Source organism: Neodiprion pinetum, chromosome 1 (assembly GCF_021155775.2).
Source record: "Neodiprion pinetum isolate iyNeoPine1 chromosome 1, iyNeoPine1.2, whole genome shotgun sequence".
NCBI classification, from domain to species: Eukaryota; Metazoa; Arthropoda; class Insecta; order Hymenoptera; family Diprionidae; genus Neodiprion; species Neodiprion pinetum.
The window spans coordinates 26,246,065-26,259,367 of NC_060232.1; the positions used below are offsets into that span (position 1 = coordinate 26,246,065).

At 39.2% G+C, this 13,303-nt stretch overlaps 2 protein-coding genes across 9 annotated transcripts in view; one reads left to right on the forward strand and one right to left on the reverse strand.

The window, feature by feature from the left end:
- Nucleotides 1-2,006: 2,006 nt before the first annotated feature.
- Nucleotides 2,007-4,504, reverse strand: Pex2 (peroxin 2). The gene is made up of 3 exons (XM_046608892.1): nucleotides 4,370-4,504; nucleotides 4,041-4,286; nucleotides 2,007-3,750 (listed from the first exon to the last, which is right to left on the reverse strand). Exon 3 carries the CDS (start codon nucleotides 3,735-3,737, stop codon nucleotides 2,901-2,903), a length of 837 nt encoding a protein of 278 aa, XP_046464848.1. The 5' UTR covers nucleotides 3,738-3,750; nucleotides 4,041-4,286; nucleotides 4,370-4,504; the 3' UTR covers nucleotides 2,007-2,900.
- Nucleotides 4,505-4,559: 55 nt separating this feature from the next.
- bsk (mitogen-activated protein kinase dJNK) overlaps nucleotides 4,560-13,303 on the forward strand; it is a 153,887-nt gene continuing 145,143 nt past the window's right edge. For 7 of the 8 annotated variants that reach the window (XM_046608875.2, XM_046608877.2, XM_046608876.2 and 4 more), the window contains exon 1: nucleotides 4,560-4,742. The gene's annotated coding sequence lies outside the window, so the exon portion shown is untranslated. The remainder of the gene's footprint in view (nucleotides 4,743-13,303) is intronic. The other variant, XM_046608889.2, reaches the window with a different exon arrangement.

Sequence of the window (13,303 nt, forward strand, 5' to 3'; positions counted from 1 at the left end):
ATTAATACGTGATATATACTATATATTTTATAATTTTCTAGGAAACAAACTAGATTATCTACAATAATACGGCCATGATATAAAAGTAGAAGAATCATTCATTTCGAAATGGGATTCTATTCGACACGCGCTCGATGTATTCCATAACATTAATATTCATAATTATTCCGAAAACTTTTCATTTGCTCTCTCGATCTTGAATTTTCGTAGGCATAGAATCAGAACGCTGTTTTAGCTAGTCGCAAGTGAAGTATCTACGTTGGGTAGAGAAGCAGAATTGTTTTCGAAAAGTGTTCGGATGGAAAAAAATTCAGAGTAACCGTAATACATCACGGATGCGCTAATTTTGATCGAGATGAAATGGATGCTCCTTATATGAGACAGTATTTAACGCAGTGTCCTGATTTAAAGACCTAAAAAGGTGATTGACGGCGATTTTTTTTTTCAATGGGGAGAGAGAGGACGAAGCTTCTTAAAACTTCGAGTGTACTTTAACACACATTTAGGTGGTAGGAGGTGAACGGAGGTGGTCATGGAAGACGAGGATGCCGAGGACGACGAGGGGGTGGAGGAGGAGGAGGAGGAGAAGGAGGAGGGGGACGAGGAGGACGAAGGTGGTTGACGGTAGTTGGAGATGATCGGAGGTAGTTGGGGGTGGTTGGCGGTGGACGCGGTTACGCTCCTTCTCACGGGGATGATCGAGCTGATCGACCTTTCTAAGTCGAATGGGCTACAGTTTATACACAGCGTGTCTTCTTCAATGCGAAAGGTTGTCTGCAAATTTCATAGTGGGTGGTGCACTGGTTCAGAAGATATATTGACAAATAATCACACAGTGACGAGAATTCGGTTCCAAGTTCGCGGTGCAGCAAGTTATTTGCTCACCCTGCGCTAGGCACTGCTGCGCACTCGAGCGCGATCTTCAATTGTTACGCGTGTTGTTTATAACCTCAGTTGACGACTTTTTCTCAAGGAGTATATTTCGGTCTACCATTTATTACAATTCCTGACATGATATGTGAGCTCCGTACTACCGGCCAATATTTTTGAAGCATATTCATCCAAGGTAAGAATTCAACGATGCGTTGCCTGTCTGTTTGGAGAGATGACAATAGATACTGGATCGTTGGATGTGGGATCCACGAATTGTTGATAGATGGCTATAGCGAGGAAGCGGGATGCTTATAATAATTGATTACCAATTAAAGATCCTTTATTCGAGGAAGATACAGAGGTGATGCGATCTGTATCGCAAGAGAAGAGAACGATAACTGACGATTTACAGGCGAAAATACACATTGATGATATACGGATATGATTTCGCAACAGTATAGAGAATAGGACGTAGATACAAAGCAGATTTGTTTTGAGTCGCGACACGGACAAGCGGCTAGATTTGAAGTAGGGACGGACAGGCAAACATTGTACGCGAGAGTAAGTTCATATATGATGATTTGAAATACTTCTGTTTCAACTTATGCATTGATACTTTGCCGAAACAGTATCGTAATACCGACCGTATAACTTTAACCGTTCATACCGCCACGTTATGCTGTACGTATGAATGAGAAATTTCACAGTTCCATGTAAACTATTACTCGTAACTTTTGAAATACTTTTCCGTCCACTACGAAACTCATAGAAAATCTTTGGTATTGAAAAAGACATAAGAATCACCGAATCTCTTTATTCTGGTTTACGAGTGTCAATCCTTTTTTTTTTATTTGTTGCAGACAAAACAAACCCGTCTTATTGCTCGGCTTCTTCTTATTATAAGTTGTACATTTTTAATTGTTCTAGGGGTGTCGCCAAGTATAACAAGCTATTTGTTCACTTTACTTTTTAAAATTGTTTGTATATTCAGTAATACTCATGCTAACAACTCGTTTGTAGCTCAGCTCTGACTCACGCAGATTTGCCAGTTCTGATTTACATTTATTTTTACAAACCTTATATTTATATCCGGTGTTTATTAGGTTAGATAATTTTGGGAATAATGTACAATATAATATGACTAGAAAATTTATTTCAAATCACTGGTCGAACATAAGTATCGGATCAATGCATGTGCACTATTTCAATAGACAATAGAAATGAAATTTCTTGACCTCGTTGAAGAACATTCTCTTGGAGTGTATTTTTTTTTTTTGTTACATCATCAGCAGAATTTGCATAAAATACAAAATTGCTTGAAATTCACGACAATACAAAACTCGTAAGTGCAATAACAATGTTCATCTTACAATTAGTAATATGTAACACACAAGTGCTAGCTGCATCAAGCAAACACGATATTTGTATCAAAAGTAGATGTGGTCACATTCCCTCTGCGGGTATTCAAAGAATAGCAATATCTACTACAACCTAACGTTGACTGAAAATATATATATATATCAGTCAACGGTATGCGTGAATTCTAACGTACCGACGTTAGAGCAATATGCTCCAAGTTAACAATCTAACGCAGTCGAATTATCTGCCCATGTGACGTTTTATGTTGCAAAAGTTTGCCGTTAGATAGCGCTACGTGCCGCAAGCTTCTAATCACATTGCCTAGTGCAGTGGCCATATTCTGTACAAGAAAGCACCAATAAACACTATATTATACTATACTAATCACATTTTCGGAGTGAAGAAATACAAGCAAACACTGTAGGATTTCAAGAGCTATAAATGTCTCTCAACCTGGAGAAAGTATCGCTGTCCTTCGAAAGAATAAAACTTATTTTGATTGTACTGAAAAACTTGACACTCATAGCTGACGCACTCAATGTTAATTTTGAGTAACGAGACTCTGTTTGCTTTAAAATATCTGAATTATTATCCTTGTTCCAATGCATATACATATGTACAGATATATTTAGCACAGAAATATAGACTGTGGAGCAATGGTCTAGAAGTCAAGCAGTCCTCATTCGTGCTGAGTGTAATTCCACTCCACAGGAAGGACACTCGAAGCAGTTGTCGACAGTGAAACGTGCCTTCATACAGTAGTAGCAGAAAATATGTTCGCATCCTGCGTGCCTCGGTAGATTAGGACTCTGATCACATTCCGGACATTTTGTGTCGAACTCCAATTTGGGGGCGACAGATCTGCCAATAATTTTCCTCGTCCACCAGATTCGCTTGATCCTCTGCTTGATAAGGTGAACATTCACCATCGGTAGGCCGATAGTGAATAATTCAATCAAACTGTGCCACAATAACTCTCTCGTCATATAAGAGTAACCGATGTTTCTTGGCCGTTGCGTCGTTGTCGGCCGATTGTATATTCCCAGTACTCTTTCGATGATGTTAGGCTGATTTCCTTGGTTCAGAAAAACCAAAATATTGACAAAAGTCAGTAATCGAACAGTTGTAGATATCCAATCGAGGAATCGACGAATTTGGTTTCCCCTCTCCATACTACCAATCAGTCTATTATCGATCATCTTCTCCTGAAGATAACCGGGCACAACGCTAAGAATAATATAAAGAATCGCCTTTTTCTTGTTATATTTATCGTAGTGGAGGTTCAACAGCTGCTGCCCGAAGGTAGAGTTTCCGTTTCTGAGAGAATAATTCCATACGACCACTTTCAACAAGGCGTTAATTTCTGGCTGCCATTTCCCAATCGTTCCAGGTGTGCACAACTTCGATATCTCGGCAGTCTGCTGCCGTAGGATGTGGTAAATTTCCTTATCAAGTTGAGACGCGTCAATCTGGTTGATCCGTGACACGTAAGCCGATGTTGCCATGACGCTCTTTCGTCTGCGAATCATTAGAACCGTTGTTTACATTCGATCGGCTCTTTTAGCACCGTGATGAGTGAGAAAATATCAGGTATAATCATATTCAAATTATTTTACTAGTACAAGAGAAACCCGATAGTATCCAAAGCATTTATTCCTTTCTATTACTACAAAAATATAAAATAAGAATCTAGAAATAATCTCCAATCCTTGATAGATCAACATCAAAATCAAGATCGTCAATATTAGCAGTTTGAAATTCGCGCTCGGCGCGTGCCCAGCGTCCGAAAAATTCTCTGATACACTTACCTGGTGTATTAACCGTTTATAAAGTATAAAAAATCGTCGATACCGACAGCAATCGAGACCGATCCAGGATCGTGTACGAAGCCTCGCATCAAGACGCCTTCGAAAGTTGTCCGGCGGTATAATATGGTCGAATATGCGCGTCGGTTCGCCTACGCCTTAGGAGAGCAGCCTCGTCGTTGATCGTCTGCGCTAGTCAGCGCTAGTCACTGACAGGACTGGGAACCCGAAGTTCGGCGGTCTTGCTGTCTGTCAGAAGTCAAGGTTATTCGCGGATTACCGAGGGAAGGAAGGGTCGTAGTCGAGTGAACGCGTGCGAGTGGTTTAAATACTTTGAATCGCGGTAAAAGCCAGGCAGCGACGGTCGGCGGAGAGATAATCGGCGGGTGGCCGTGAATCGAGATTCGAGGTTATACGAGGCTCGGCTCGAGACTCGAGGGATCCATGTTGCCGCTGGTGGTGTGACGTCATCGCGGTGTGTTTGTTGCGAGTGTCGTTCCTCCTATTCGCGAGTTTTCAGTTTCCTGCGCCGAGTGGCGCGACGATGTTTTGCTCTTAGAACCGCCGGCTCCTCGGCTATTCTCTGCCACCGTACGGCGACGATTTTCTTCGGCACCGCCGCAACACGGACGGAAGAAAATTTGCCTCTGTCACGTGCCCGAGTTTCCGTACCTGGGGAGTGGTCCGTACTCAACACTCGTCGCGGTGAGTAACCGGAATTAAACCGTTGTTCTTTTTTTTTTCTTTACTCCCCGCTTCCGCAGGTGGTAGCATTGATCCGCACCGCTGCGCTGACAGGTTAACCTCAAATTCTGGCAGCGCTAAATCCTCCGGCCATTTACCGAAAGCCTCGTACGCTGTTTACCCAATTTTCGACCGCATGCCCGATTCCCTCTCGTACGCCCGGCGGCCCGAAATCGAACGTCAATGTCGAGCCATAACCTCGCCAGGCGCCACCTTCGCACATGTCGACTCCCTGTTTCGCCTCCTCTATCACCCTGCATCCCCCTCCCCCTCTCTCTCTCTCTCTCTCTTGACTCTTCTTTGCTACACGGTCTCCTAATCGTTTCTCACTTCGGACGCGACGATGCCGCCGGGACGAAGTGTCAGATTAGGTGCAACATGCGTACGGACACCTTGAATTCAATTCCGACGAAGGTTAAGCAGAGAATTCACATCGCATTTGAATATAAATATTCATTTCTTCCATCGTCCGTTATTCTCTGCACGCTTCTCTTGTTTTGACGATGTAATCATTTTTTTTTTTTTTATCGCTTTTTCTTTCGTCAAGATTATGTGGATGTATACGCACTCAGGTTCCGGCTCGCATTTCGTGTGGTACACAATCCTTGCGAGTCATTGTATATCATATGTACAATCTGCGGTCTTTTACGTACTCGGTTTACTCGTTGCATAATTTTACTCTTTCCTCTTATTGCTCGTAAAGAATGAGCAGCATTTCATTTTTCTGGATTGCCTTTACAGGCGACGGTGTGTTTCATTAGCATATGTAATGTATTGGCAAATTTTTTCAAATTTTTTCTGTCGAACGATAAAACGACTGAAGTTGAAGAAGCTAGCGAGCAGAGTTTGCTGCCAAACGTGGTAAACTTTTTGCAAATAGAAAAATTCAGTTCAGTTTTATCCTCATAATTCTATAAATGTATCGGGGGGTCGATGATATTTCACAAATTTTTGACTTCGGATTTCATTACCTTATTCGAATGAATATTGAAACGTTTGGCTGATAATTCTGGCTGCCAGCTTCAGCCTCGAATAATATAATTCACATGGTAGCTATGTTATTACTTAAACTCGTGAAAAGGGAAAACTTCTATAATAGTGCGTAATCGAAACACGGAAAATACGTACAAAATATATACATATGGATATTATTTTCCCATGAATTTATAAGAATATATTGCAGTATATGTATGTTAGGCTTTCCTTTACACTATGCCGGAATTTCTTGTTCAGAATTAAGTGTGAAATTGACGATCGATGCCGACGAGTACGTAGGTGTTATAGTCATGATATACTCTATTATGGTCATCGCGTTATGTGCATGAATTTATTGCACATTTTTACACCGTCTAACAGAGTAATGAAATTCCATCTAAACGAATCTTTGACGACGCATTTTTAGCCTCAAAGGCGTTGTAGATAATTAATTACTAAAGTGATTATACGTAACAAGATATTTCCTGTCACTGATGAATGATCAGCTGTTAATTCGATTGATACACAGGGTTGTGTTTGTGCTATAAGTTTACTTATTTTGTTTCGTTTTATTCACTCGCTTCCGGTAATTCATAATCCTTCCAAAAATCTATTCAAACATCGAATTTCTTTCCGATCTACAGTTATTTGTAAAGCTGTTTTTCGTTTCGCTTTGCCAAAACTTTCTCACAGTGACCAACGTGGAAAAACAGCTGACCGTCTTGCTAATTATGAAACGAAACCGGTCAGTATATTCTTAATTATTCGAAAGTTAACGCCGATTATCATTTTTATCAACCTGCAAAGAGACCCCCTTGGCTTCTTTATCTACATTATGTAGTAAAAAAATTATGCCACCGGGAACCGCATTACATAATAATAATAATCCGTACACTGCTGGAAGAACTGAGCCGGTTGTAACGAAGAATCGATCATTTCTGTCCCTTTTCCTTATGTGCCTCGTTTGAAATCAGGTGATCAAAACAATATTACGTACTTCAGCGTGTATAACGGCTTCGTCTAGAGTAACAGTCGCGAACGAAGTGAATAGTATATTATAAACACTTTTCTAAGATCCGGTACATAAAAAGAAATATGTGGCATTTGCGTTTTACGACAATTACCGATGAATGAATTTTAGAATATATATTAGGATGGTCGTTAATTTTCAGCATATACTTCTCACCCCCGGAACGATAGATAATGACGAAAAAATTGTTTGTGAAGTTTTTCAGATTTTTAGCTAGATCGGCAAGAGTGCCGAAATCGATTTGAAATTTAAACTAATAAAAATAAAGATCTCAATTTTCGAGTAAGAAAGAAGAAAACTATTATTTTGTTTTTTATTTTCGTTTTTGTTCGACAATTAAAAAAAAATTCACATATATCGTCCCGAAATTGGAAAGGGTGTCGAAATCAATTTGACCAGTGAAAAGCGTTTTAGAGACCACCACGCTGCATTTTCTATCGAAATTGTTCCGTTTTTTTTGTCGTTTTCGATTTTTCCTTTTTCCGACCAAATGGAATGAATTGAATAATAACTCACTTTTTACTCAAAAAATGTGTTGTTTTTTTTTTTCAATTCAAAATCGATTTCGTCATCTTCTCCAATCAAGCTAAAAATTTGAAGTAGTCCACGCACTGTTTTCTCGTGATTGCCTATGGATTCCAAGGGTGAGAAGTATAACTTGGAAATTAACGTCCACCTTAATTTATATGTGCGTATACATGTATATAAATATATTTAAACATATTCAAGCTTTGCATCGCCTACTCGTTACACCAGAAACGGCTTATCCGCTACGCCGTTAATTACCGCTGTGCAAACATAAAAATGCAGTGAATTTAGGGAGCAGTTTCAAAGGTCAGCGTTGATTATAACCCGGCCCTGTAAAAGAACGATACCATACCTTCCCGAAGGGCGACATATTCGTTTATTCTCGTTTATCCTATTATTCGTCGATGCAGAAATTCATCTGCAACAAAGTTTTATTATTTTATAACCGATGTACACGATCGCCATATTCATCGATATCGGCGATTTAACCGTCGAATCCCCGTTGGCTACAGGTAATTGCACGTCGTTCGATTGCGAGCGAAATTGTCCCTTCTCCCACGGTGTTATCAGCTTGCCGAGCCCCATGTGCCAAACATGCCACTGGACAATCTGAGATCCGTTGACCCGTTAAAATCCAAACTGTTGTGTGGGTATCGATCCCAGTTCCGTTATTTCTTCCGTTTCTCCCCTCCGCAGGCGGCTGCGAATCGTATTAAGTCGTAAATTTCCTCCTCCGATTCTCAATGTGTGTTTTTTGCAAGCTCGTTATGTACTTGGCTTTCGCATACGTGTGTAATGTGTATAGTAATAAATATCTGAAACCGCAGGATTCCTCCTCTACCCTTGTTATTTTTTTTTTTTTTTTTTCTTTTTCGCATTCAAGTTATTTTTTTTCACTCGCGTTAATGAACGAAATTTCGAGCTCCCGATCGGACGACCGCTGGTAATTGGTCTGATATTTAAATGGACCAATTTGCATTTAAACTTCTCTCCTGATAGCTGTTCCGACGCGAATATCATACGTATATATGTATATATATGCTCAATTCTACAGGCGATTGTGTAGATATGTTATATATCGTAGCTTCGTGCCAAAGGGGGAATAACCAATGTCGAAGATCTCGTTATATCAGATGCTGAAATATGTTGTTTTTGATATTAAAAATACGTTGTGTCTACTTTATATCGTATATTCGGTGTATAAATTTTCGACATCTCCGTCTCACCACGTATTATACGCAGTACGACATGCTTCGATTTTATTTTTTGTCTTCGGTAATATTTCACGTGTCTGTCGCTTTATTTTTCATGAAATCCTATCATCGTTTTATCTTACACACGCTGCTTCGCAAATGTCATAACTGGCAATTTTCTCTGAAAAACTCGAGTACCCTAATTGCGAAAATCATTATTTCTGCGTATTACAACCAATTATGGATTAATTACGTTTGAAAATTTATCTGCAATACTGATTGCAAGTTTGAAGTATGGTTAATTCGCTGTTGGATATTTGAGAAGTGTATCTGGCGACTTTCTCATTATTAATACGATCTTATAAAATAGTTATAACTTTATATAAACTTTCAATCTAGGAGAATAAGATTTCCCGCATGATATATTGTTGTGTTATATATCGTGATATTCGGTCCGAATATAAACGTCAGGAAAGAAATAATAATCGAAGTGTTAAAACATGTTTCTTCACAAATTCAAAAAGATCTAAAAAAAAAAAAAAAAGCGAAAACCCAATTGAGCGCGGTCTTTCGCATAACGTAGAACGCTTATCTTTCGACAGAATCTCTCTTTTAACCTGAACAAACTTTTTAAGGGGTGGCACGGTGGAGAATCGTAAATTATTTTTCTCTGAAACACGTTAATATACACAGGTACGATTACAGTTGTGATGATAAATTCATTCCCCTTGAATAACAATTCAATTCCCATGCTTCTAATTGGCGTACATGTGATCGGGGCAACAATTATTCGACTATTCACAGTTCGATATATTAAAAACAACGAACGGATCTTTTAATCGCGACATGAATCAGCTAGACGTAGGAAGGTAAAATATCTGAATGCCGCGGCGAATGACGTAAATATTTTAAACGGGCCCTCCCGTTTCCTCTGATCCTCCGCAACACCCCTCGCAACCCCGCAACGGCATTGATTGGGATTAAATGGGGCTGCTGCGCAGCGACGGGTGTGCATGAGGGAACGTATCCGTCCATGTAACTTGCCTGCACAAGCAGCACGATGCGGGTGAACGTATGTATAGAGGAGGAGCGTTACACATACGGATCCAAGCAAGCGAGCTAAGCAAGCAAAGCAAGCAGGTATCGTGCATCTATTGCGTAAAATATATGCGCATGTGTGTTGCATGCGCCAAAACACGTGACATATGCGCGCAGGAATTTACGCGCCTTGTCCTTATATTTTTTATTTATTTTTTTTTTCGACTTACCATCCGCTGAGGTTTAAAGCTCGCCGAGAATCCCGCATGGCAAAACAGGAAACTTGATATGACCTATATATGTGTGTATATATATATATATATACATATAGTAACGACATTCCTCTAGACTGCGATCATCTCACGACGCTGAAGTACGCGCCTCTTCGTTTTAAAATTGGTATTCATCGGCTGCAGCTCACTAGACTCGAAAAATCCCAAGTTTTAGGTGCATGGGTGATGAGAGATGAGGGATAGATAAAGGGAGGAAGGAACTGAGGAAACGGTCATATTGAGTAGATTGCTAGAACCTAGACATTGGCGTGCAGACGAAAAATAGATAAAAAGAACTACAGAAGGTATCTATAGCTATATATTTCATTCATCCAGATACGAGAAAACCAGGCTTTATTGATTTGGAACAGGAATGAAAGTAGGTGTGAAATTATAAGCTCAGATTTTAGGATCAATGGCTTGCGCTACGTTATTTTGATAACGATACCTAAGAATATACTTGCGTTGTACTTTTCAGGTCTAGAATTATAAAAAAAAAAAAAAAAAAACAGTTGATTAGAAGTTCAAATTGGAATTCTAAGTTATAGATGTTTCGATTAAAATTTTATATAGCACGTTATAGGTGTGTAATGTTTTATTGAAATATTCGCGCCGTAGAACGCAAGTGAATAGAAAAATGATGCAAAAATTAAACATCTTAAGATGAATGATTAACAATTTTCAACATCGATTCAAAGCTTAAAATTTTATACTATGATGATAAGTTGTCCAACCATTGATTGCGGTTTTATTGCGATTGAATCAAAACATAGGCTTCGTTGAGCATGAAACATTATACGTTCTGCAAATCATTGATCAGGTATTATTCTTAAGTAAAAAAAAAAAAAAAAAACAACAAATTCGTGATCCGTTAATTGAATTGCAAAAGTCAAGCCGGACTCCGGCTTTGATAATTGCAATGAAACAAGGCAACAATTCGTATTTCCCACTGTACAACAAAACAAAACGGTTATACATACTTAGAAGTTTGTAATCGAAACTCTGTACAGAACGCGATACGGATTAATTAATATTTCGGTATAATGCGTGCAGGCGGGCTGTATTTGGCTGTTTGCCGACACAGCGGTAACCATTAAACATACATTTGGACAAACAGGTGTGATATGGGGGCTGGATGGCTGCAGTGGCTGAACCTCGTTGTTTGCCGGGTGGATTCGAAGCCTGGTTCAGGGGCAGCCATCCGTTCCGATATGGATCCGTCGCTGTATGGTCTGCACTTACACCATGGAGGGTCGCATTGCGGAGGACGCGATTTGCCTATTATACTCGTTATTAAACCGTGTTTACAACGGTGATTTTAGTTCGCCCGTGTTTGGCTTGGCTCCTGCGGCATCCTCCTGTATTATAAGGACGATGATCCATTATTCGATATCGCGTCTCGTTACACCATCATTTACCTTGTATCACCGTATTCAGAGCTCTTCTCAATGGTCGTTACATTCGTTTTGAAGCCGCGTCTATCGAAGGTTGAAAAAGTCTTGAATGCCTTGGGAAAACCGATCTCTCTGTATTATGATCTCGTTTTCAATCCTCCCGGACTTTGTTAATTCCCCTTTGTCGCGAGACCGACGACGACAGCCAATTGCTCGATCGATCAATCACAAGAAGTTACTAAATTACTGTTACGAAGTTGATTTCTGGAGTATCAACGTCGCGTTGCCTCATGGATCGTTAAAATACCTTGCTGATTATTCTTTGTCAGTGAGGTATGTCGCACTTTTTATTTACAAACGTTATTTATATACATCGGTGGTGTTTTAGATTCCTAATTTACATACCGGCGTTTTTTTATTATTATTATTATTATTATTATTCAACTGCGTTAAGTAGAAAATAATTAGCCTTGATGCAAAGAGGAATAATCACGGAAATTGTCGAGTGAAAAATTTAATGCTGAGATACAAAGTTGATTAATTAATCTATTATAAACTCTGTCCTGCGACATGGATTAATCATCGTTTTATTCGCTATTATTCAACTTATCCAGCCCGCTTGTGTATGATATCTACCCCATAAGATCTTCGCCCTTCAGTCACATTAATTGCGAACACGATTCCAGACCCCGATAATTCTCGAAAATCTTTTCAAGATCCAGGTCTTTCATTCTTAATACCCGAATTTTGAGTATCAATTCTCGAAAATAATGCAAACGAAATAACAGCGATTAAATCCTTTAAGTATCGTTTAAGAATTTGTATAAAACGAAAATATTTCGTAACGACGAGCCTCTGTACTCCCGTTATAATTGAAAAATGGATTACCACATATTAGCAGAATTTAACACCCGTTTATTTCGTTCGATCTGACAATTAGTAGCGCAAATTTGTTGCGGTATGTACATATATTATCTAAACGATTCCTTTTCTTATCGCACTGCTGGCTCTACGCCTCGTAATAAAAAGATAATGACCGTTATTATTCATTTCTCTCCGAGTAAAGTGTTGTACTCGGGTTGGAGAAAATCCTCTCGCGGTAAATGCTGCCATCTTCCGTTGCCTTTGAAGAGCCAAGGTAGCCAATATTAGCTGCCGCATCCTACCGGGTGTCCGAATTTTCTTTTTTTACCATAGGAAAGTGAGACCATCCAACGTCTTTGAAATCACTATTAAAATATTAAGTCGTAGTGTTTATTTGTCTGATACGTGTATTTGTTATCTCACAGATATAGATACTTGAGATTGTCGGATAAAATTTGTCACCATCTGCAGACGGAGTTTCAGGACTCAAGTTTAGTTTTCGAAAGAAAACTAAATTGCACGATATTACATATATTATAATATTATAATGTTATAATACTGGCATGAAGTGATGTTGGAGTAAGAAAATCTGTTTCACTGTCTTTCCTCGGTATATTGTATTCTATAAACTTTTGCCCCTACCGGGGGAAGAAATCGTCGCCATTTCAACGCCAATATGATATTATCGATACCTTGTCTCGAAAAGCAGTGAAAGCATGTGCACCATAGTAGCTCGAATCTAGTATAAAAAATTTCTTTTCAAGCTTCCCGAGCTGCCTTCATTTCCGCTTGAAATAATTACTACAGTAATACGTCCGATTTGCAAATACAATTTATTATTAATCGACGAAGTCAAGTTTTATGCATACACATCTGTAAGAAATATGCGGTGGTTCCCCACCGAGTTTGTAGGTTCACCTATAGTAGAATTCGTAATTTCCTTGCAAATTCTCCCGAGAAATTCAACAATTATATTCACACCACTTCTGATACACGTATACCGATTCTGCGATTTTGCACAACTTCTTCGACCCCAAAGATGAACGGATTTGAATTTATTGTACAGCATTTATCATTAAGCTAAGAAAATATATCGTGAATTAAATACGACGAATTTTCGAAGCACGATTCGTGTCTATATATAACAATGAATCTAATTTGTTACAAAACTGATAATCGCGATTGTAGATCGTGTTTTGATAGGTGAATTATGGTTCTGTTCGTTGGA